Here is a 25,342-nt window from a genome sequence, read left to right as displayed (position 1 = left end):
CCAGGAGCCCTCAGGTGAGGCTTCCTAAGCTCATTACTGGGGAGCAAGCCTTAAAAGAAAGGGCTGTTAGGTTTGCAGGGGGGAGGAGAAACTGAGTGAAGGAGCAGCTACAGCCCACAGGTATGAAGCTTTACCTAGGGAAGACCTGTTACTTTGCTTTGTGCCAGACCTTAGGCTTGTAGAGAGGTATCTGGATGTTTAGTTAGAGCCGGACATGCTTAGAGTTTGTTTTGTTTACAAGGTGCTCTGTGCCTACAGCACCTAAATAAACACGCTTTATGTTTGAAACCTGTGTGAATACTGTCATTGCCGCCCCATTGTGAGCTGTTCCCTACAATATATATATATACATACCATATTTGCTCGATTATAAGACGAGGTTTTATTCAGAGCAAATGCTCTGGAAAATACCCCTCGTCTTATAACCGGGGTCGTCTTATAATCAGACCTCAAATAGGTCTGACTATGAGACGACTAAGATCCAGATCCCCCGCAGCTGCGGGGGACCTGGATCCACGTCCCCCGGGTTAGCCCCCCATATTAAGAATTTTTACAAAACATCATTGCATTTGTTAGATCTTTGTTAGATCAGGTTTGATCAACTGTTTTTTTCGTTAGATCTACTCTAAAATAGGCAATATTAATCTTTTTCAGGGGGGCTAACCCGTAGCCAGCCCCCCCTCAACAAAAATTTCAACAAAATGTTACCGATTATGATTAGATCAGGTTTGATCAGGCAAAATTTTTGTTAAATCTAGTCTAATTACTGAGATATTGCATATTTAATGAGGGGGGCTGGCCCCCCTCAACTGAAATTTGGATTTTTTTTTAATGGATTTTGGTAGATATTCATTAGATCCGGTTATATCAACTGTTTTTTTCGTTAGATCTACCACACAGGAGACGGTATTCACAATCCTATTTTGTGTGTGGGGATGGGTATACATACGAGTTGGACCCCCCTCAACTGAAATTTGGATTTTTTTTTTATGGATTTTGGTAGATATTCGTTAGATCCGGTTAGATCAACTGTTTTTTTCATTAGATCTACCACGCAGGAGGCGGTATTCACAATCCTATTTTGTGTGCGGGGGATGGCAATACATACGGGTTGGACCCCCTCGACTGAAATTTGGAATTTTTTTTTTATGGATTTTGGTAGATATTCGTTAGATCCGGTAAGATCAATAGTTTTTTTTCATTAGATCTATAATGCGGAGGATGGGTATACATACGAGCTGGCCCCCCCTCAACTGAAATTTAGATTTTTTTTTAAATGGATTTTGGTAGATATTCGTTAGATCCAGATAGATCAATTTGGTTTTTTTTTGTTAGAGGCAAAATTTTATTTAGATCCCTCACCCCCTCTTCGAGACTCAAGGACGTGATCAATCGCTATGAAGCGAAGAGATGTCATCGAGGAAGTGCTTAGCCACTGGTTTATCAGAGACCCCGTCCCTATATGCTACTCTGATACTGGAACAGTGTCCTCTGATTCTTTCCCCCAATGTACTTTCAGTCTTGCCAATATAAGCCAATCCACATGGACATTGTATTTTATAGATCACATACATAGTTTTGCATGTGATCCTATGTCTGAAATTTTCCCTGTATGTGGATGGGCAAATGTCTTACTAGGTGTCATATGACTACACGTCACACATCTCAGACATCTTACGCTACCATAATCACCATATTTCTTATTTTTATTGGTATAACTGTCCACTGGGTCAACATGAACCAGCAGATCTCTCAAATTTTTATTCCGCCTATAACCGATCACTGGTTTCTGATGAAACAGCGTTGAAAGTGTGTTGTCTTTAGCTAACATATTCCAATTCCTATTAATGCTATTGGCCAGCTCGTGACTACTCCTATTAAATGTGGTTGTGCAATATAATTTGGGATCCCGTGTTATCTCTTTCTCCTTGGGACCTAATCTGGCCTTTATCAAAGATTGCTGTATGAGGTCTTGTGTATATCCCCTCGCTAGGGATTTCTGCTGCATTTGTTCCAATTGTCTCTCTGTATTGGTAACATCTGAATTGTTACGTAATACTCTCACAAACTGTGATGAAGGTAGTGACTGAATTAGATGCTTAGGATGGGCGCTATTGGCATGTAGGATAGTATTGCGGTCAGTGGGTTTAGTGTAAAGTGTGTAGTTAAGGATATTGTTAGCAACATACATTTCTAAATCCAGATATTGAATCTTAGTTTTATCTATCGAGGAAGTAACTTTAATAGGTGTTGGTAGCTCATTTATGTATTCAACAAATTCCTTTGCGTCTTCTTCTGTGCCTTTCCATATGATAAAAATGTCGTCGATATATCGAAAATATCTGACTATCTTCTCCTTATATTTTAACCAATGCTGCTTCTCTACTTCATAAACATAGGCATTAGCATACATGGGGGCCATAGCTGCTCCCATGGACGTGCCTGATATTTGCATAAACAAATCTGTTTAGAATCTAAAATAGTTCAATTGTAAGGTTAACAACAACAGCTCCAAAACAAATTCAAGGGGAGGTCCTTTGTAATGTACTGATCTTGACAAAAGTTTACGCATTGCTTCTTCGTGGGGAATTACAGTATAGAGGCTTCTGATATCCATGGACATTATGACTATGGAAAATCGATGGAAATCCATACTTATATCAATTCCTTTCAGATGATTAATAAGAGTGTTAGTGTCCTTCAAGATCGTTGGTATGGCTTCCACTGATTCTTTAAATTGGTAATCTAGCCATTTCACCACAGGTTCTAGGATTCTTCCAATAGCCTAAACTATTGGTCTTCCTGGTGGTTGTTGTAAATTTTTATGAACCTTTGGTAGCGTATATAGCACTGGTATTCTCGGATGAGTAGTAAGTAAAAAATGATATTCATCTATCGTAATATATCTCATTTGTAGACCATGGTTCAAAGATTCCTCCAATTTATGTCATATTGTATTAGTAGGGTCCTCTTGGATTTGTTTATATGTTGTGTTGTCCAATAATTCAGTTCGTATTTCTATGGCATAATCCGAGTAATTTTGTATTACTATACCGCCTCCTTTATCTGCAGGGCGAATTGCTATGGTAGTATCTTTCCTCAAATTCTCCAAAGCTGATTGTTCCTTTCTTGTTAAATTGCGCTGAGATGTTTTCAGTAGATGTATTTTTTCAGTTACCTCTACTTTTACAGTATTCAAGAACGTTTTAATTGAAGGTTGCACGGTGCACGAGGAGAAGAAAGAGGATATCCAAGCACCGGGGCAAGGGACGCCCCCCACGCAAGAGATAATGCCCGTCTATAACCTTTCAAGTCATGTCCTGAGTAAAGATGAAGAGGACCTTTTGGCTAAAGGTCTTTCATTTGTCCCGACTCAAAACATGAATCCGTTTAATTTTCAAGTGGAATTATATGGGAGATTTTTCAAAATATCTTAAATTCTCACTGTGAAAAGTACATACCGTATGGGAATAAAAGTGTCAGGAGCAAGAGAAAACCAATGTGGATAAATAAAAATGTAAAGGTGGCAATAAATGGCAAAAAAAGGCATTTAAGCTACTAAAACAGGAAGGCAGTGAGGAAGCACTAAGAAGCTATCGGGAAAAAAATAAAATATGTAAAAATCAGATAAAAGCAGCAAAAGTGGCGACAGAAAGACTCATTGCCAAAGAGAGTAAAACAAACCCCAAAATGTTCTTTAACTATATAAATAGTAAAAAGGTTAAAAATGAAAGCGTCGGCCCCTTAAAAAGTAATGAGGGAGAAGTTATAGACGGGGATCAGGAAAAAGCGAATCTATTAAATATATTCTTCTCTGCTGTATTCACAGAGGAAAATGAAATGCCAGGTAATATACAGCAGGATGAGATAAATGCCCCAGTACATGTCGCCTGTCTAACCCAGGAAGAAGTGCAGTGCCGCCTAAAAAAAATCAAAATAGACAAATCACCAGGTCCAGATGGCATTGACCCCCGCGTTCTAAGGGAGTTAAATAATGTAATAGACAGACCCCTATTTCTAATATTCAAGGACTCTATAGTGACCGGGTCTGTTCCCCAGGACTGGCGCATTGCAAATGTTGTGCCAATATTCAAAAAGGGGACAAAAAGTGACCCGGGGAATTATAGGCCTGTTAGTTTAACTTCTGTTGTATGTAAACTGTTTGAGGGTTTCCTAAGAGATGCTATTTTGGAGTATCTCAATGAAAATAAATGTATGACTCCATATCAGCATGGGTTTACAAGGGATCGGTCCTGTCAAACTAACCTGATCAGCTTTTATGAGGAGGTGAGCTCAAGACTGGATCGGGGAGAATCGCTGGATGTCGTATATCTTGATTTTTCCAAAGCATTTGATACGGTGCCACATAAAAGGCTGGTACATAAAATGAGAATGCTTGGGCTGGGGGAGAATGTGTGTATGTGGGTAAGTAACTGGCTCAGTGATAGGAAACAGAGGGTGGTTATTAATGGTACATACTCTGAGTGGGTGACTGTTACTAGTGGGGTACCACAGGGGTCAGTTTTGGGTCCTATTCTTTTTAATATATTTATTAATGACCTTGTAGAGGGATTGTATAGTAAAGTATCAATCTTTGCAGACGATACTAAGCTCTGTAGCGTGGTTAACACAATAGAGGACAGTGCACGATTACAAATGGATCTGCATAGGTTGGAGGCTTGGGCTGGGATGTGGCAGATGAGGTTCAACACGGATAAATGTAAGGTTATGCACATGGGGAAGAAAAATCCAGGCTGGGAATATGTATTAAATGGGAAAACACTGGGGACGACTGACATGGAAAAGGACTTAGGAGTCTTGGTTAACAGTAAATTTACCTGTAGCGACCAGTGTCGGGCAGCTGCTGCTAAGGCAAATAAAATCATGGGGTGCATCAAAAGGGGCATGGATGCCCACGACAAGGAAATAATTCTACCATTGTACAAGTCACTAGTCAGACCACACATGGAATACTGTGTACAGTACTGGGCACCAGTGTACAAGAAAGATATAGTGGAACTGGAGAGGGTTCAAAGACGGGCAACCAGAGTAATAAGGGGAATGGAAGGACTGCAGTACCCAGAAAGATTATCAGAATTAGGGTTATTTAGTTTGGAGAAAAGACGGCTTAGGGGGGACTTAATAACTATGTATAAATATATAAGGGGGCAGTACAGAGATCACTCCCAGGACCTATTTATACCCAGGACTGTATCTATAACAAGGGGACATCCTCTACGGCTGGAGGAAAGAAGGTTTCTACACCAGCACAGACGGGGGTTCTTTACAGTAAGAGCGGTGAGACTATGGAACTCTCTGCCAGAGGAAGTGGTAATGGTAAACTCAATAAAAGAGTTTAAAAGGAGCCTGGACGTGTTTCTTGAAAGCAATAATATTACAAGTTATGGATAGTAGATTAATAGGGACAGAACGTTGATCCAGGGATTTATTCTGATTGCCATATTTGGAGTCGGGAAGGAATTTTCCCCCTGGTATGGGGCAATTGGCATCTGCTTCATAAGGGTTTTTTGCCTTCCTCTGGATCAACACGGTAGGGACACAATATGTATATAGGTTGAACTTGATGGACTTTGGTCTTTTTTCAACCTTATGAACTATGTTACTATGTTACTATGTATATGAATTTGGCCACAGTATGAGGTTGAAAGAATTTTTTTTTTTTTTTTTAAGAAAAGGGGGAAACTCAAAATCAAGAAAGAAATAAAGTAATTTCATTTGATCCAGCTCCAACACAACCTTCAATTAAAACGTTCTTGAATACTGTAAAAAAAGGGGGTGATAGAGGCAAAATTTTATTACAGCGCGAGACATTCTGGATAGTTCATTTGAAAACCATGGCTCCAGGTGGACTAAATGAAAGATTGTCATTTTCCTCATTTTTATAGTGCCTGGATGGCACACACATATCTGTCTCATTACATAGTTATAAGTATGATTTAAATAAATATCAGAATACCTCGACTGAACAGGACTGATTCACTAATTGAAAATATAGAACGGTGGCTTAAGTTTCAGTAAATATGAGTATGCCATGTAAAATTACTGGTCTTAAATGTGGGTTAGTGGTTGTTTTTGTACCCACTTTAGACCCGCAAATAATATATAGTAGTTTGATATACTTCCTATAATTATACATTATGTTAGTTAGTGCATGATTTTAATTGGTGGTAGTTATCAGGTGTATTAAAATATCTATTACGTGAATTTCTATAGGCATAGACCTAGTTTCGAACTATTAGATCTAATCAGGTAAAATTTACATTTGTTTTGAGTTTGCTGAGTATTTATTATATAAGTTAACAGTCTATTGCATCACTTTTGTGACGCTTTTTACAATTACCTGAAATTTTATGTTTCCACTTACCTTTATGTTTATAATGGAGTGGAGTTCAATGATACTATGCTAATAATAATGTCACGTAACACTATACTGTCATATAACACTATCCAATTACTATTATGATTTGCCCCTACACTAAGATTAATATTAAAATATATATATATATGAGCTTTGACCAGAAAAAACTGAGTTTCATGGAATTATTTAAAACAAGTCCCATGAGTGCTGATAACTACTTTTGGAAACTAAATGCATTACTGCTGCAGCTACTTGGCACGGGGCAGAGAAATTAAGGTTGGTGTGCAATTGTATACTTTGGACTTTATATACGTGTGTGTATATATATTTATATATATATATATATATATATATATATATATATATATATATATATATATATATATATATACGATGTCAACATTTTTTATTGGACTAACATAATATTAAAAAGACAAGCTTTCAAGAGTTATCCTCCCTTCATCAGGTCTGAAGCAATACTAATCAACATGATAGAGGTTACAACTTAAAACAAGTGATGGTTTATACCATCACTTGTTTTAAGTTGTAACCTCTATCATGTTGATTAGTATTGCTTCAGACCTGATGAAGGGAGGATAACTCTTGATGAGAAGGGGGGGGTTGAGTGGGGTGTCGTAAATAATAGGCCGGGAGGCGAGAAATGCAGAGAGGTAGAGAGATAACCCAGTAAAACATCAAAGATAATAACAGCAATTAGACATTGGATGACTAGATGAAGTTCATATGAAGTTCTGGTAGTGTGTAAGGAAACCAGAATCCACATTAAGTCCCTCTTTTATGGTGTTAAAATGTGTAATCCTTTTCATCTCAAATGTTTTCCTTTCCTGAGAGTTTCTGAAATTTCCTTTGAGTAATTTAATTTTTAGATTTTGGATGGAGTGATTGTTCTGTGTGAAATGATGTCCTACCAGGGTGCAATATTTTACTTCCTCATGGTTTTTGATGGAGCTTCGGTGCAGGTTCATTCTAAGGTGCAGCTTAAGCCCAGTTTCTCCAATGTAGCACCCTTTGTCACATGCAGAACATTGTATCATGTACACCACGTTTGCCGATGTACATGAGTAAGAATCTTTGATGATGTATGTTTTGTTGTTGTGACTGGCTGTGTTGCTGTCACATATATGTTGGCAAAGTTTGCAGCGGAATTTGTTGCATGGTACAGTGCCATTCTGTGTATGCTCCTGTTCTGGGGCCAGTTTGCTGCGCACTAATCTTTCCCTCGGGTTTGGTGGTTGTTTGAATGCCAGTAGTGGGGGCTGAGGGAATATTTTCTTCAGTATGGGGTCTTCTGAGAATATTGGCTTTAGGTCTTTAATAATTTTGCATATTTCCTCAAGAGTTGGGTTGTAGGTAACTACCAGAGGGATCCTGCTTGTGTTATCCTTTTTTTGTATTTGTTAGAATATTCTTTGTCTTGAATATCTAAGCTTCTCCAGTGATCAAACAGCAATCAAGACCACAGCTTCTATGTCTTATTAATTAGGTTTATTCAATGACAAATTAACAATTCATACAATACCAATGCTGGAACAAATGTTGATAAAAGGTACTGTAGGCTAAGTATCTTGGTGAGATGAAGATGAGAGCGTGGAAAGAGACCTTATCCTTGTCGTCATGCCAATTTATACCCATTTACATTTGGTTAGGGTATACGTAAAGGAATCCTGTTGGAACAGTCATATGATACACCGGCATTCCAAGACCCTCTAAGCTACGTCACTTAATTGATACCATATGTTCCTAGCACTCGAGTTGCATTCAGGCCTAAAATGTGCAGAACAAAATAAAAGTATAAAAATGATTTCTTACATTTCCCCCTGTTTATGGTTATGTACCATAAATAAATGTTTGCTGTCCATTCATATCACATCCGTATCACATTCAGTGAGTGCAGGAAGATATGTAAACGATAATATTATATAAAAGAATCTGTGGAAGACTTATGCATCCTACGTCTTTAAGTTTCCCTTAATATCATCTCTCCTTGCTTTATCTTTTCTCGAATAGTTAAATACGATTTTCTTATTCTACATAATAAACATATTTGAAAAATAATACATATAAAAGACACAAATAAAACAATAATGAATGGATGTAACAAAACATTGGTGAAACACAGATGATTTTGCCATAATTTCTGTAACAAATAATTTTGGACACAAAATGTAAACATGCAGACAAGTCTAACTGTTCAGGTTCTGACATATCTGTGGAAAAAACAAAATCAGGATACTCTAATTTATAAAATAATAATTGTGTACTACTGACAGGTACTCCCAATACTCTCATAGGAAACAATGTTTCTTCTTTATCTGCCATAGGTATAAAACTTGTACCTTCACATACATTATTACTGCATCCTATTACTATACTCAATAAAGCTACTCTGTTTATGATATGTTCCCAAAACCCAAATTTATCATCTTGTGTGTAAGTCCCTTTAGTCCAACTAAATAAATGTTTAGGCCCTATCGTAACATTTAACCTCACATTACTTTGTCTAGTGACGTTAATTCTAATGTTACAAACTAATAAGTACCCTTTCGTTACACCAAAACACACATGACCATTGAAAACATCAATTTCTCTTTTCTTCTTAATTATGTCTGGGAACCCTTGAGTATTGTTAAATTGTCTATAAATTGGTTGTCAAATCTGTAGATCTTCTTGACTCTGTAGATCTTCCTTAGAACCGTCAATCATCAGTATGGTCACCGTCAGAACTGCTAGAAACAAAAAGGATTGTCTCTCCTTGAATGTCAGATGTCTTTGCCATGATGGACCTTTTAATGATTTGCATTGTCCATTCGATTCTTACATGCAACCTAAAAAACACAACAGATATGCAGCATCAAAATCTTAGCTGATACAACACCTTTATTATTATAGCACCTCACTATAAAACATGATGTAATGTTCTAATATGATTCTTAAGAAATTGTTTAAAATGATTAACATTAAAGACTGCATCATTTTATCAAATAACCAAATAGCAAATTATAACACATGAATTTGGATCATGAGATGAATTTAATAATATGGACAATAGTAAATAATTCATACTTCAATTGATTACGGAAAAACATATTTGATCAATACAATACATAGTAATCCTTTTTAGTCATGATGCAAAACCCTGTTCTCATGAACTAAATTAAGGTTTTGAATCAACCTGAGAAGCAAGAAAGGAAATATCCCTAACTTGTACTTCTGCAAATGATGGACACTATGTAGTTGCAGTTTAACATATACAACATATAACATTACAGGATCTTAACTTACAGAATAAAACAAAACACAAAACGTTAACATATAACACATCTGATGTTGTTCATATAGTTTTTCCTATAAATAAATTAACTTATTCAAAACATCTTCATAGAAGACAGAGTGCAGGGATACAGTATGAATTAGAGTTAATTGCTATACTAGCTCCCTGTATACTGAATCAACATATATCTACGTATTATAGCTCTCACGACACTTACAACAAACATATTCCTGTGTAGTTCCAGTATTTGGTAAATTTTCTTTATTAACTTCAATCTCCCTGATTTGCCTAATCATTGGAGTGTAAAGTAAATCTCTTTGAGGTGTTACAGCTCTGTTAGTATATACATTTGGATCTGAACTGTAAACAAATCCATTTGATTTTCTTTGATCTTTTAATTTTTCATTATAGAGAAATTTGCGACATTGTCTTTTAAAATGTCCCAGTTTCTTGCAATAGAAACAGTGAAAAGACTCTTTATTCCAAAACCTGTGTCCCCTGGGATTCTGCATCTGGGTATGTTTAAATTCCTGAGGGGGAGAAGCGGGGTGAATGAAATGTGATCTCTCCTTTCTACCTATATCCTTGCTATTAACCATGTTAACTACAGACACATTCATTTTAACCCCTTCATGTCTGCATTCTCTCCTGATTTTATCAATAAATGCAGCAGCATCCTCAAGTGTTTGCATATCAGAAGCAATTGCAATACTAGTAGGATCCAGGTAGTTAAACTTTTTAACAAAAACTTGAATCATAGAGGCAGGACATTCATCATCAGAAATGTTAAAAACTAATCTATAAGCCTGCTCAAATCTTAACAAGAAAGAAAATGGATCCTCTGAAATTGTAGGTTTCAGGTTTTCTAGTATGTCAAGTGTTGGATTTTCATTTCCAGTTGTAAACTTAATCAACTGTTGGAGTCTATCCTTATCTGTTCCATGGATGATTTTATCATCCTCCACTATAGGAGAACTTATTGGAGCTACTAATCTTCTACTCATGTATGTAGGTAACCAAATTTTAAATAAAATATTTTTCTCTCCATTAGCCAAGTTATACTTGTCTGTGCTGGATTCAAATACATCTGCATTACCAAATGCATCCAAATTAGAATTATACGGCGGTATTTTCATTAATTCACTTTGTATCTGTAATTTTAGTTTTGCTGCTTTATTTCTAAGCTTCTTCCTTTGCAGTTCCTGTTCTGAACTGACCTCTGGTTCATCCTCTACATTTTCTGGAATTAAGCTGTGTCTTTGTCTATCTCCCCTTGTAATTACACAAACTTGTTTCAAGTCTTTCTGCAATTTTGTAATTAACAAATTCTTAATTTCTAAGCAATCCGACAAATCAGAAATCTCTTCAGTTAATAAATCACATTTAGGACATTCCTTTTCTATTGCACACACATTGTGCATCTCATCTTTAACCATGTCACTACTCTGTGAATTACTTTGACTAACATCATTATTAGTCAGATTATCACCACCATCAAGTAATGTATTTAAAATCTTAATCATTTTCATTACATTTCTCAACTTTTGTTTCTCCTTATTCCCAGAAAATATCTTTTTGTCTATCTTATTATTTGCATCTTCACACTGACGCCATAAATCATGCCACAAAGTTGAATCACTAGCCGTATAAGGAACAAACGTAAATTTAAGTTTACTTCCGGAAGACAAAGTATTAATCAAATCCATACTCACCGTAGATCAGTTGCTTGCTCAATCTGCTCTCAGTACGATACACGGTTCTGGAATGCTCTTCCTTCTCACCACGTGGTCTGGTAGTGTCGAATTACACTTTCTTCTGATCACACTGCTAGGTTTTTTGTTTTTAGTCAGAGGATCTCTTTGATCTCTTCAGACAACTGCACACTATCCCCCCTTTGTCGGAAGAGGAAAAGTCAAAAACAAACGTGCAGTAAAGGCTCGCCGTAGAAAACTGACTAAAGACTGGCTGGCTCGCCAATTTGTTAGAATATTCTTTGTCTTGAATATCTAAGCTTCTCCAGTGATCAAACAGCAATCAAGACCACAGCTTCTATGTCTTATTAATTAGGTTTATTCGATGACAAATTATCAATTCATACAATACCAATGCTGGAACAAATGTTGATAAAAGGTACTGTAGGCTAAGTATCTTGGTGAGATGAAGATGAGAGCGTGGAAAGAGACCTTATCCTTGTCGTCATGCCAATTTATACCCCTTTACAATTGGTTAGGGTATACGTAAAGGAATCCTATTGGAACAGTCATATGATACACCGGCATTCCAAGACCCTCTGAGCTACGTCACTTAATTGATACCATATGTTCCTAGCACTCGAGTTGCATTCAGGCCTAAAATGTGCAGAACAAAATAAAAGTATAAAAATGATTTCTTACAGTATTCTAGAAGCCTTTCCCATGGTGTTCTTACAGCAGATTAAATTTTTTTGGATATAGTTTTTTGCTTGTAGCCCTTCTTCTGAAATGACTCTGCCAGCACGCCCAGGTGTTTGTCTCTGTCCTGAGTATCAGAGCAGATACGGTGGTATCTTATGGCTTGGCTGTAAATGACACCTTGTTTAGTGTGTTTGGGATGAAAGCTTGAATTGTGAAGGTAGCTGTACCTGTCTGTGGGTTTTCTATACACGGAAGAGTGAAGAAAGCCAGAAGTAACAGTTATAGTGCAGTCCAGGAAGCTCACACTGTGTTTTGAGAAACTCATTTTGAGTTTTATAGATGGGTGGAATGAATTGAAAGATTCGTGGAATTTTAAAAGGTTTTCTTCTCCTTCTGTCCATATAATGAAGATGTCGTCTATGTAACGATAATAATTATGCGGTTTGTGGGGGTGAGTGGCTAGGAATCTCTGTTCCAAGTCAGCCATGAAAAGGTTGGCATATTGCGGTGACATTTTGGTGCCCATGGCTGTCCCGGTCATTTGTAGGTAGTTAGTGTCATAAAACTTGAAATAGTTGTGTGTCAGTATAAATTCTATGAGCTTGGCAATGGTTTCACTATCATATTTTTGTGTGGCATTGCTGGAGGAGAGGAATTTGATGCAGGCCTCAATACCATCTTTATGGGGGATGTTGCTATATAAAGACTCCACATCCATGGTTGCAAGTATAGTATTGGCAGGAAGGTTACTAACTTGGCTCAGTTTATTGAGAAAATCAGTGGTGTCCTGTCTAAAGCTCTCAGTGCTGATAACTAGGGGCTTAAGAATGTTTTCTATAAGGCCAGATATAGATTCAGTAAGAGTTCCCATACCTGTAATAATGGGCCGTCCTGGGTTGCCTGGCTTGTAGATACAAGCCTGGGGCGAATTTTAAAATGGGCCTCCCCCTATCTACCCTTCCTCTCCCTCCGTCCCTGCCGCCTCCCCCATTATATATATACATATATATATATATATATATATATATATATACATATATATACATATATACATGTATGTATATATATATGTATATATATATATGTATATATATATATATATATATATATATACATACATACATACATACATACATACATACACACAGTTTTCCCCTTATAACAATCCAGAGTCGTTTTAAGGACAAAAAAAAAAGACTTAAAAAACCAAAGACGGCAAATACCTTGAAGCCTGACGGGGCTGTATGCCAAATGAAGTCTCTGTTTAGGAGATGTGAGCTGGGATCATGTAACCACACAGTCTTAAGTTTTAAAATACCATACAAGGTTGAATTATTTTTTGAAATTGTAGTCCTTTTATTAAAAGGTCTGTAAACAAACATAAATATAAAACAAACAAAAAGAAAAGCCTTGCTCTCTGAGCACTTACTGACATATACAAACTAACTATCCTTGGATGGCTTGTACACGCTACCAACAAAAACCATTTAGCACAGACCTTTTCCTTTAGGAACCGTTCAGTAGATTCTTTTGGGGAGGGATGCAGTCTCACTCACTGCTTGTGTCTTTCTCACCTGAACAACTCACAGGGCTCCTTTTTGTAGCAGCCCCCTGCTGCTCATTGGTAACAGGTGAGTAACTATCTGGGATAACCAGAACTCCTGGACTGACTTACCTGCTACAAGTAAACTGTGGAGTGGAGCACTTGCCCTCCCTTCTCTCCAAGTGCTCCACCCCAGGGACCCAAACGTAACTACAGTATTACCATTATTTTGTCGGTAACAAAACATTCTCCCTGGGGTTATCAAATACATTGCCCTGCAGTATTTTGTGAGAAATATATATATGTTATCCACCACCATGCCCTTGTTCCCTGTCACAGAGAGTATATTGTTGGTCTTTGGTTTTATTTTCTGCTTGCCTCCTTCACCTTCTTCTGTCTCCTTACTTTTATCTTTTATTTTTCCTTCTTGCTCCCCTTATCTTTTATCCTCCATGTGTTTCTCTCTACTCCCCATACCTTTTAAATTCTTCAGAGAGGGATTAAGCAAGAAAAAAAAAAAGGGGTGGGTCGGAGCAGTGAGTGTGACTTCACGTCTGTTGGTAGATTTATTGCCGAATAGAACAGCTCCAGATGGCATTCACCCCCGTGTTCTAAGGGAGTTAAGTAATGTAATAGACAGACCATCCCGTGCTGCAGTACGTGGCTCAGGCGTGGCCCCTGCTGGTCACCATTCACCGAGCCATCAACCGAGCAGTTTTCCGTTTCATCTGGGGCTCCAAAATGGACAGAGTAAAGCGCGCAGTGATGTACAAGGAACCCGGCAAGGGAGGCAAAGGAGTGCCTGACATCCCTACCATGCTGAGGACCTTCTTTGTGTGCAACTGTGTGCGCAGGACTCTCAGAGACGTAGTGAAAGGCTCTGCTGGAAACTCCATGTCTCGCTTCTTCCTGCTGCCCCTGTGGAGGCAGCTCAAGTGGGAAAAGTGGGACAGCTCCGTCCCTTACAATTGGATCATGCCCTGGTTCTACTTGGACGTGGGCAAATTTGTAAGGGAGCACCAACTGGAGGGAGTTAAACCAGACTTGTGGTTACCCCGTGTGATCCACAAGCTCATCAGAGCCAAAGACACTATCGAGAACATCCCAGGGCTCCCCGACGCCACAGCCAAGACTGTCTGGGCTAACGTGTCGTCGAGCAGGCTAACCAACAGGCACAAAGACATTGCATGGATGGCCATTCAGGGAGGCCTCCCTCTAAGGACATTTATGCATGCCAGGGGGCTGTGCAGATATAGACACTGCCCACAGTGCATTGTGGAGGAGGAGACTTCCCTCCACTTGTTCTGGCAGTGCCTGTTTGCACAGGCCTTGTTCAGAGCCCTGGAGCTGGATCTCAAGGACTCTATCGAGAGAAAGTACCTGTCCTACCATTCAGTACTTTACGGACTTTTCCCAGGAACACACACGGAGAGCGCCATTGAGGATGCTTGGCACCTCATGTGCTGCGTAAAGGACGCTCTATGGTTTGCCAGGAACCGCCTGGTGCTGAGGAGGGAGCAGGTCACAGTCCGTGACTGCCGCAGGCTTATCCACAGCCTGCTGAGAGACTACTCTCTCAAGGACAGTCTAGAGGCTGAAGACTAGCCCCACTCTCCTCGGCCCCCTCCCCCCCCCCCCATTTCCCCAGGTTATGTTCCACTAAAGTGCTAACCATATGTGCCACGTCTGGGAATGTAATTGTACACTGCTTCTACTGAGCTTTCCGTAAACTGAAGTCGTACTTTAACGTGTATTGCCCTGCGCTGCGTTGCAGTACTGCTTGTCGTCTATCTGTACCAATATTACTGAGCTATATATTCCTGCTAAAACAGGTTGATGTCTGTTTTATCATAATCAGTTTTGTATAATAAACTTAAATAAAAAAAAAATAGACAGACCCCTATTTCTAATATTCAAGGACTCTATAGTCCTGGGGTCCTGGGGTCTGTTCCCCAGGACTGGCGCATAGCAAATGTTGTGCCAATATTCAAAAAGGGGACAAAAAGTGACCCTGGGAATTAAAGGCCTGTTAGTTTAACCTCTGTTCTATGTAAACTGTTTGAGGGTTTCCTAAGAGATGCTATTTTGGAGTATCTCAATGAAAATAAATGTATGACTCCATATCAGCATGGGTTTACAAGGGATCGGTCCTGTCAAACTAACCTGATCAGCTTTTATGAGAAGGTGAGCTCAAGACTGGATCGGGGTGAATCGCTGAATGTCGTATATCTTGATTTTTCCAAAGCATTTGATATGGTGCCACATAAAAGGCCGGTACATAAAATGAGAATGCTTGGGCTGGGGGAGAATGTGTGTATGTGGGTAAGTAACTGGCTCAGTGATAGGAAACAGAGGGGTGGTTATTAATGGTACATACTCTGAGTGGGTGACTGTTACTAGTGGGGTACCACAGGGGTCAGTTTTGGGTCCTATTCTTTTTAATATATTTATTAATGACCTTGTAGAGGGATTGTATAGTAAAGTATCAATCTTTGCAGACGATACTAAGCTCTGTAACGTGGTTAACACAATAGAGGACAGTGCACGGTTACAAATGGATCTGCATAGGTTGGAGGCTTGGGCTGGGATGTGGCAGATGAGGTTCAACACAGATAAATGTAAGGGGAAGAAAAATCCAGGCTGGTTTTGGCTTGTGCAGAATAAGATTGGTAAAATTAACCAACTATACTTTGATCGGAACATCGGAATTTAAAAATAAATTAGCTAACACTAATAATTATCTCTTGCGGAATCTAATCCCTATATGGATGAAGTTTAAAAAAAGAATAGGGATGAAAAATAAAATAATTAAAAGATGTAATGGAGATGGGAAGACAAAAAAAAACAATCTTTTTTTTTTTTCTTAAGCATCAGGTTGTTGTAACCTGTGGACATGTGCTACCATGCTAGCCCACACATATTTACTCGGCAATGGAAACCCCAGACCCCCCTTGGTCTTATTACTATCGATTATATCTCTTGAGATTCTTGGCTTTTTTATCATTCTATACTTCCCAGCCAAGTTCTGAAATTGTTTACACCAGATCTCAGAAATCAGGACCTGAACCATCCTCAAACAGTAAAGCCACTTGGGAAGGATGTATGCTTTAATGACATTCATCCTTCCCATCCAGGAATAGGGACATCCTAACCGTAAATACACTTTTGCATATCTACAAAAAGAGGGGAATAGTTTACTGTTATTATATCCCTGAAATTCAATGGGATCTCAATCCCTAGATATTTTATACTTGCGGACGTCCAACTAAAAGGATATTAATTGTTTCAGAATGTTTTTCCATGATGCATTTGACATCATTGATCATCAGATTCTTGCAATCATTATGTGGTCTGGGAGTCCAGTTCTAATGTGGTTTAAATCATTCCTCACAAACAGATCAGAAAGAGTATCATCAGGAATCTCCCACAACTCCCACACCACTAACGTGGAGTACCACAGGGATCATATACTATGATCTATGCGGATCATACACGAATAGATGGAAACTAGCTGATTAAAGGTAAACCCTGATAAGAAAGTCCTGCTGATCAGAGGAAAGAGGATAACTTCACTAATCCTATTAAACGTCAGCCCACCCAGAGCTATCCAGATCAAGCAAAGTGCGAAACCTTGGAGTTTTGCTTGACAGCAGTTTATAGCTTAAAAATCGGATTTCTGTTGTGACAAAATCCGCCTTCTGGAGAACATAGTCAGGTTACTGCACCTAAGGACACTGCCACTCTAATCCATGCTTGTGTGACATCTCGTCTGCAATGGTCATACCATGGTTAAATATACAGTGAAGGAAAAATGATTTTAATGGTAGGTGTATTTGAACAGTGAGAGACAGAATAACAACACAAAAATCCAGAATAACGTATTTCAAATAAGTTATACATTGATTTGCACTTTAATTTAAAAAGTATTTGACCCCTTTGACCTCCTCTGAATCATTCAGATGTTCATTGGCAAACTTCAGATGGGCCTGTACATGTTCTTTCTTGAGCAGGTTGACCTTGCGGGCGCTGCAGGATTTCAGTCCTTCAAGGCCTAGTGTGTGACCAATTGTTTTCTTGGTGACTATGGTCCCAGCTGCCTTGAGATCATTGATAAGATCCTCCTGTGTAGTTCTGGGCCGATTCCTCACCATTCTCATGATCATTGAAGCGCCACGAGGTGAGATCTTGCATGGAGCCCCAGACAGAGGGAGAGTGACAGTTATTTTGCGTTTCCATTTGCGAATAATCACACCAACTGTTGTCACCTTCTCACCAAGCTGCTTGGCGCAGGGCGCAGGCTGTCTTGTAGCCTTGTGTAGGTCTACAATCTTGTCCCTGACGTCCTTGGACACCTCTTTGGTCTTGGCCAGGGTGGAGAGTTTGGAATCTGATTGACTGCTTCTGTGAACAGGTGTCTTTTATACAGGTAACAAGCTGAGATGAGGAGCACTCCTTTTAAGAGAGTGCTCCTAATCTCAGTTTGTTTGTATAAAAGACACCTGGGAGCCAGAATAAAATGCAAATCAATTTATAACTTATTTGAAGTGTGTTATTCATTGTTCAAATAAGCCTACCATCAAAACTATAGACTGATCATGTCAGTGGGCATATGTACAAAAACAGCAGGGGCATCAAATCATTTTTTCCTTCACTGTATTGATTTTTAAATATTTCGCTGGCTATTTAATGTTTTTTGTTCTGTTGTTCTGCCAGGTGACCTGGACATTTTGTTAGGATGCATGGCATCATGGACTCAAATATAAATATCAAATATGAATATATTAAATGAACACCTGACTGCCTCTGCCAGAAAACTTAAAACATGCTATGGATGTATCTTCTAGCAGGCCAATGATCCAAAACCTACATCAAAATCAACACAAACATGGTTTACTGACCAGAAAATCAAAGACCTATCATGGTCATCCCAGTCCTCTGACTTGAACCTTATAGAAAACCTGTGGGGTGAACGGAAAAGGGAGAGTCCATCTCGAAATTTGAAGGATCTAGAGAGATTCTGTATAGAAGAATGGTCTCAGATCCCTTGACATATATTCTCCAACCTCATCAGGCCTTATAAGAGAAGACTCAGCTGTTATTTTGGCAAAGGGAGGTAGCACAAAGTAGTATATATAAAAAAGGTGTAATAAATAATAAAGAAACAATACTTATATTTTTCGTCTCTGTGTTCTGTTTTTTTTTTTAATTTTTCAGTTGTGATTTTTGTTCCAGTGTTTTAACTAGAGCTGAAACAACGAATCGATAAAATCGATAATAATCGATAACGGAAATCATCGATAACGATTTCCGTTATCGATTAATCGAGTGATCGATTCGTCGTTGGAGCACTAGGCTCCTTTTACTTACCTCCGCCAGCGTTCCCCGCTTCTGCTCCACGCTCTGCAGTCTCCGCCTTCTTCAAGCTACGTGACGACGGATGTGACGCGCGTCTACTATCAAGTTGGAAGTGGAACAAGTTCGTAGCGGAGGTAAGTACTCTTTATGTCTATTGTCTGTGCGAATGTTTATGTGCGAGACTGGGTGCGCGGCAGAGTGTGTGTGTGTGTGTGTGTGTGCGTGCGTGCGTGCGTGTGTGCGTGTGTGTGGGTGCGCGGCAGAGTGAGTGGGGGGGTGCGCTGCACAGTGAGTGGGGGGGTGCGCTGCACAGTGAGTGGGGGGGTGCGCTGCACAGTGGGGGGGGGGGTGCGCTGCACAGTGGGGGGGGGGGTGCGCTGCACAGTGGGGGGGGGTGCGCTGCACAGTGGGGGGTCCGCGGCACAGGGGGTGGGGGGTCCGCGGCACAGGGGGTGGGGGGTCCGCGGCACAGGGGGTGGGGGGGCAGGGGATGCAGGGCAGGATGTGAGTGCAGGGCAGAGTGGGGCCAGGAGACTGGATGCAGGTCAGAGTGGGGGTGGGAGGGCAGGGTGGCAGACTGGGTGCAGAGCAGAGTGGGGGTTGGGATGCAGGGCAGGGTGTGAGACTGGGTGCAGAGTAGAGTGGGGGTGGGGGGGCAGGGCAGGGTGTGAGACTGGGTGCAGAGCAGAGTGGGGATGCAGGGCAGGCTGTGAGACTGGGTGCAGGGCAGGCTGTGAGACTGGGTGCAGGGCAGGCTGTGAGACTGGGTGCAGGGCAGGGCAGGGTGTGAGACTGGGTGCAGGGCAGGGTGTGAGACTGGGTGCAGGGCAGAGTGGGGATGCAGGGCAGGCTGTGAGACTGGGTGCAGGGCAGGCTGTGAGACTGGGTGCAGGGCAGAGTGGGGGTGGGGATGCAGGGCAGAGTGAGGGTGGGGGCACAGTGCAAAGGGGTGGGGGCACAATGCAAAATTCTTTTAAATAAACGAAAAATTTGCATATTGTTTTTTTTATCCGATTAATCGAAAAAATAATCGGCCGATTAATCGATTATTAAAATAATCGTTAGTTGCAGCCCTAGTTTTAACATATGTAAGAAAAAAAGAATAACAAAAACATAGTGTTTTCCGTAAAATCTGTATCAGATGTTTTAAGTGCAGTATCCCACTCACATTGATGAGAGCATTATAGTTTGCTCTGACTTTCTGAACATAAATTGAACGGTTCCACCCGCCAAAAGGATTATATGGGCTTCCAAAACTCCTTCCCGAAGAAAACAATTATCGGTCCACACGATAACGCCACAAAACGAAAGCCAATTATCGGATAACACCACGGAACGAAGCAAAGAGGCAGAAGGTAAGGTATACAAATATTTAATTCGTTAACAAACAAAAGTGCGGTATGCTCACATTTAGGATTTCTTTCTCGGATCTCTCTCTCCAAGCGGACAAATTCCGGGTGTAGCAGAATAATGAAATCGGCACGCAGACGCGTTTTGCCTTAATCAGGCTTTCTCAATGGTGACACCATAAATATAAGTATTGTTTCTTTATTATTTATTACATCTTTTTCATATATATATTGTTTGTATTATATATAATCACTTTATATTTGCCTTTTAAATTGGCATAAATATTCCTGCGCAACACTATTGAATTTTTATTTGTATTTTGGTATAAAGGGGTTATACTTAAGTGTTTGCAGCACCTGCTACAATATATTTTAATTTTCACCTTATTTTTATACACATACATATCTTTTGTTTAGCGCCTGAACTTTTACTTAATTCTACTATAGCACAAAGTATTGACTAAAAGGGTGCCAATAATTATGGGATAAACCTGTGTTGCATTTGCAATAGTTTCATATCCATGAGAACAGTGTTTTTGTGTGTGTGTGGGGGGGGTTGGTGAAAAGATAAAAAGTTAAACAATAAAGACAATTTTTACATCTTTGTTTGCCAATATTTACAAAAGGTGCCAGTATTAGTGGAGGGAACTGTAGCTAGCCCCAGATAGCATTAATGTCACTTCCCTTCCCCAGAGAACTAGGAGAGTAAAGCAGAGACTCCAGAGTGTTCCTAAGTATAAGTATGTATTGTTCCTAGTGGTGTGTGAGCCCAGGGTGACTTCGGTTTTGTAGGAACCTCATTGGCAACAACATCATGTAATCACTGTTCTTATAATTGAATAGATACTGTATGGTATATTAATAGATTATTAAGTTTGCATGAAGCTAGCTAAAATATAAGTTTTGCCTTTACCCAGCTGATTTTCAACTTATTTTTGTGCTTGTGGCTTCCTTCCTCATATCACTTATTTCATTGGCAGTCTGTATTAGTTCCCAGTATTGTGCAACTGGACAGGGATTAGTGGAGCCTCTGCCTATCACAGCTCTCCTATCAGTTTTGATGCAATAGGTGTGATAAAAAAACTTGAGTAGAGGTTCACCTTGAAGGTTTAGGATCGGCTGTTTAAACATGATCAGCCAGACTCGACATCCAGGTTATTTTTGTATGTATCCAAACATACTTATATTTATATTGTGATCAGCTATGTGATAATGATTTGATTTTTTTTGAATACCTGTTTGGCACAAAAAAGACACAATGAAACATGTACAGTGTCTAAGGAATATTTTAACAAACTATTATTATTATCTTATTTATATAGCACCAACAATTTACACAGCACTTAATACAATACATATATTCAAGGGGTATGACAAGACTAGAATTGCAGAATAAGAAAGACCAATACATTAGGTGAAGAGGGCCCTGCTCACAAGCTTACAAATGCTAAACAGCACCATGAGCTAGTGTCATGTGTACCCTTAGGCTAAAGAAATGAGGCAGAATGTTTGGGAATTTTGAGTGCAGAAATTCTATATCCAATAAGTCGTATTTGATCTTACCTTATTGACAGGGGCGTAACTAGAAGCCTCAGGGCCCGGTGCGAGAATCTGTTAAGGGCCCTCCACCCCAATCTACCCACTTCTCACTATCTACCCTCTCCCTACCTCCCTCTTCTCACTACCCCCCCTTCTCACTATCCACCCTCTCCCTACCCTCCTTTGTAGGTCACTTACCGGCAGTCCTGTGGTGGGGGCACGAGGCCTCTGCCTCGCTGCTCTGCCACGGTGCGCATGGCTTCACTGCTGAGCGCCAGCATATGATGTCATATGCCGGCCCTCAGCGTGAAGCGCCGGCACCCAAGACAGATGCCTCACCACTCTCCACTGGAGTCGGGGCAGCACTGAGGCAGGCGGTGGTGGTAGGGAGCAAAGGAGACAGAAGGGCACCGAGCGGTTGCTGAAAACGACCGCCCGGTACCCCTTGGGCCCCCCTGGCTGGCAGAACTCCAGGGCCCGGTCGCAGTCGCGACCCCGGTAGTTCCACCACTGCTTATTGATTGCATTTGATATTTTGGACATTAAAATACTAAGAAAAGGGCAGACTGTACTGTTCTGAAAATCGAGCCTTAATTAGAGGTACATTCTAGATCAAAATGTAAATGCTCCCGAAAAAACCTTGTATTCTGCAACTAATTTATCAGTTTTATATCTGTCTTCTTACAGGAAACCTTACAAAACATATGAAGTCAAAAGCTCACATGAAAAAATGTCTGGAGCTAGGAGTAGCAATGTCATCCATAGATGATGTGGAGACTGAAGAATCAGGTACCACATCTGACTTTATGTGTGAATACTGAATCGGTATTGTTGACACCAGTGTCTTTGACTAGATTATCATGTATAACACAGATTTCTGTGACCACAAAAATGTTTATTCTTAAAAGCAGCTTCTTCTTTAGGGTCTTGGTGTCTCTGTTTTCATAAGTGGTTCGCAGATAAGGAACACATTCTATCCTGTGGTCTGGCTTTCTAAGTGTCATCCTTTAGTGATATAACAATAGACAATTAACATTCAAAACTAGCTCATAGATTCTATGCTGTATGTTAACTTCATCATCTCAGAGAGCAGGTGGTTCCACAATTTGGCTTATTCTCCACTTCTACTTTCTGTTTCCTTTTTTTGTAGAGTAGAATTACATTATGCAAAACCAACACTTTCACTTCTGTACAATGCAGGGATTTCTAACTTTGTGGTGCTTTGTTAAGCTATACACTTTGGTAAAGACTAGTATTATCTACAGAACGACAGAGCATTTTAGAGCTATGCTTTAATTTTTTATTTTATTAGGGGCCAATATCAGTGCACTTTCAGATCTGTTTAACACATTATGCCCAACATTAAAGTAAGCAAAAACAATTGTTTGTCATATTGACTGAAATCCAATCAGAGTTATGTTATATGTTTAGTTACCCACTAATTTTTTAATATATCCCACCAATTCTACAAAAATTATAGATTAAGACAAATAAAAATATTTCCTCTTCAGGTCCTGTATACAGTATATAGTAATATATATATAGTTAATATAACATAAATGTTCATGTGTAAATGCTTTTTTTTCCAGGAAATATTGAAGATATACAAAGAGAATCAGAAAAGGGCATAGCTGCAACAGATCACCAGTTTTCAGATGCTGAAGAATCAGATGTAGATGATGCTGAAGAGGATGAGGATGATGATGAGGAGGATCTTGATGACACCCATGGAGATTCTACACCGAAAACAAGATCAAGGAGTACTAGCCCCCAGCCACCCAGGTTCTCAACACAGCGTGTCACAGTAGCTTCAGCATGCCACAGAGCTTCACCAGATGGTTCCATAGGGCATTCATTCATAACGAGTTACCTGTCCACTTTGCCTAGTATTCAGGTTACCAATCTCATGAAACAGAGTACTACGCTCAGAGACTCACAAATGGTGGAATATCCAACTCTTTCCTTTACCAGTCTAGAGTGTGACAGAGATAAAATAGATGTACATGATGGCATAGATGAGGATTACATGCTTACTTCTGCACCCAGCTCCTATTCCAAGGACCTCTCTTCTTGTAGCCGCCTTTCCTCACCAGGATATGATCCTTCTCCTTGTAGAGACAATTCACCAAAGAAGTACTTATCACTGAGAGGAGATTTGTCTCCCAGAAGGCACTTATCACCAAGAAGAGATGCTTCACCTATGAAGCACTTATCGCCCAGAAAAGAAGCAGCACTGAGGAGAGAATTGTCTCCTGGAAGAGATGTGTCACCAAGACAAAACATTTCACCTCTGAGGCCAATGTCACCAGGGAAAGATATGATCTCTGGGAGAGATTTGTCTCCAAGACGAGAGAAGAGATACATGGCCTCATTTAGAGCACTTTCTCCACGAAGACGTTTACACCGTAACACAAGTTTACCTTCAAGTCACTATTTACACTCAGACCCAGAACTTCTGGGACATGGAGTAAGTTACAATTTAACAAATATTGAAAATCCATGTATTATTTTAAGTTTAATCTAATTTGTCTGTAATGTGCAGTTGAGGAGTTTAGTGTAAAAAACGGATTGCTCACAACCTAACTTTGGGGTTTCTCTAAATGGCAAGAAAATCAGCCAAACACGTACCATCACTTACACACAGAATTGTGATTTAATTTAACTTTACATGTTTTGATTTTATTGCAGTCACTGAAATTCATCCTATCTAGTATGTTAGTTTATCTTTCTGTTGCAAAACACAGACAATTATGCAACAATAATGTTAAAAAACAGTTTTGAACTTACATTACTGTTACTACATACATTACACAATCAATGTTAATCAATAACATTAGTTGAATAAATCAGAACATTCTGGTACATTTGCAACCTTTTGTGACAAGATTTGACACCTGTGCTGTAACATTTTACAGAATTTCTTAAAGTATACCACAGCAAGCAGCTATGTTCCTGGAATGTTCGGAAACCTCTGTACTTTTTGAAATTCATGATTCCCATGTTTTATTCATTTACTTTTCACTGTCTAATAATTGTCATTCTCACAATGTGGTTTTCATAACTTAGTAGCTCTTGCACAATGTTGTAACCTAAAGTGTAGAGAGCCTGCTCAAAGGACATGTGGCATGACCAACTGGGCATCCTCTGTACCCCAAAAATATAGAGCTGTCCAGGAGACCTGTGACAAAGCTGTAATACCTGGATCCTCACCTAGACATTTTTGGGAATGACAAGGATCAAGAAAAAAGAAAACAAAAAAACATCAACAGAAAAGTGGTCACTGACGCGTTTTGTTGCTGTATCATAAAAAGATACACACCTGTCCCTTCCAGGTGGTATTTATAGCAAATATTTAATAAGGGTGTGTTTAACACTACCCACATCGATTAAAACAATCAAATCAATCAAAGTAAAAACAATCTTTGAGGTGTTTATAAATCATTTAAATAGTTAAAACACTAGGACCTGTTACATTGTATACATTTTTAAAGA

At 39.5% G+C, this 25,342-nt stretch overlaps 1 protein-coding gene and 1 long non-coding RNA gene across 2 annotated transcripts in view; one reads left to right on the top strand and one right to left on the bottom strand.

Moving 5' to 3' along the window:
• HIVEP2 (HIVEP zinc finger 2) overlaps positions 1-25,342 on the top strand; it is a 95,520-nt gene that overhangs the window by 55,382 nt on the left and 14,796 nt on the right. Inside the window, exons 4-5 of the mRNA XM_053460867.1 lie at positions 22,538-22,639; positions 23,440-24,317. Of these exons, the coding sequence (XP_053316842.1) occupies positions 22,538-22,639; positions 23,440-24,317 (980 nt within the window). The remainder of the gene's footprint in view (positions 1-22,537; positions 22,640-23,439; positions 24,318-25,342) is intronic.
• LOC128484486 (uncharacterized) lies at positions 8,981-11,944 on the bottom strand. The gene is made up of 2 exons (XR_008351158.1): positions 11,384-11,944; positions 8,981-9,225 (listed from the first exon to the last, which is right to left on the bottom strand). It is a non-coding gene; the product is annotated as an uncharacterized LOC128484486 (long non-coding RNA).

The sequence above is a fragment of the Spea bombifrons genome, chromosome 3, assembly GCF_027358695.1.
Source record: "Spea bombifrons isolate aSpeBom1 chromosome 3, aSpeBom1.2.pri, whole genome shotgun sequence".
Taxonomy (NCBI): Eukaryota; Metazoa; Chordata; class Amphibia; order Anura; family Pelobatidae; genus Spea; species Spea bombifrons.
Note: the sequence above shows the minus strand (reverse complement) of the source record. Positions and strands in the feature narration are given on the sequence as shown.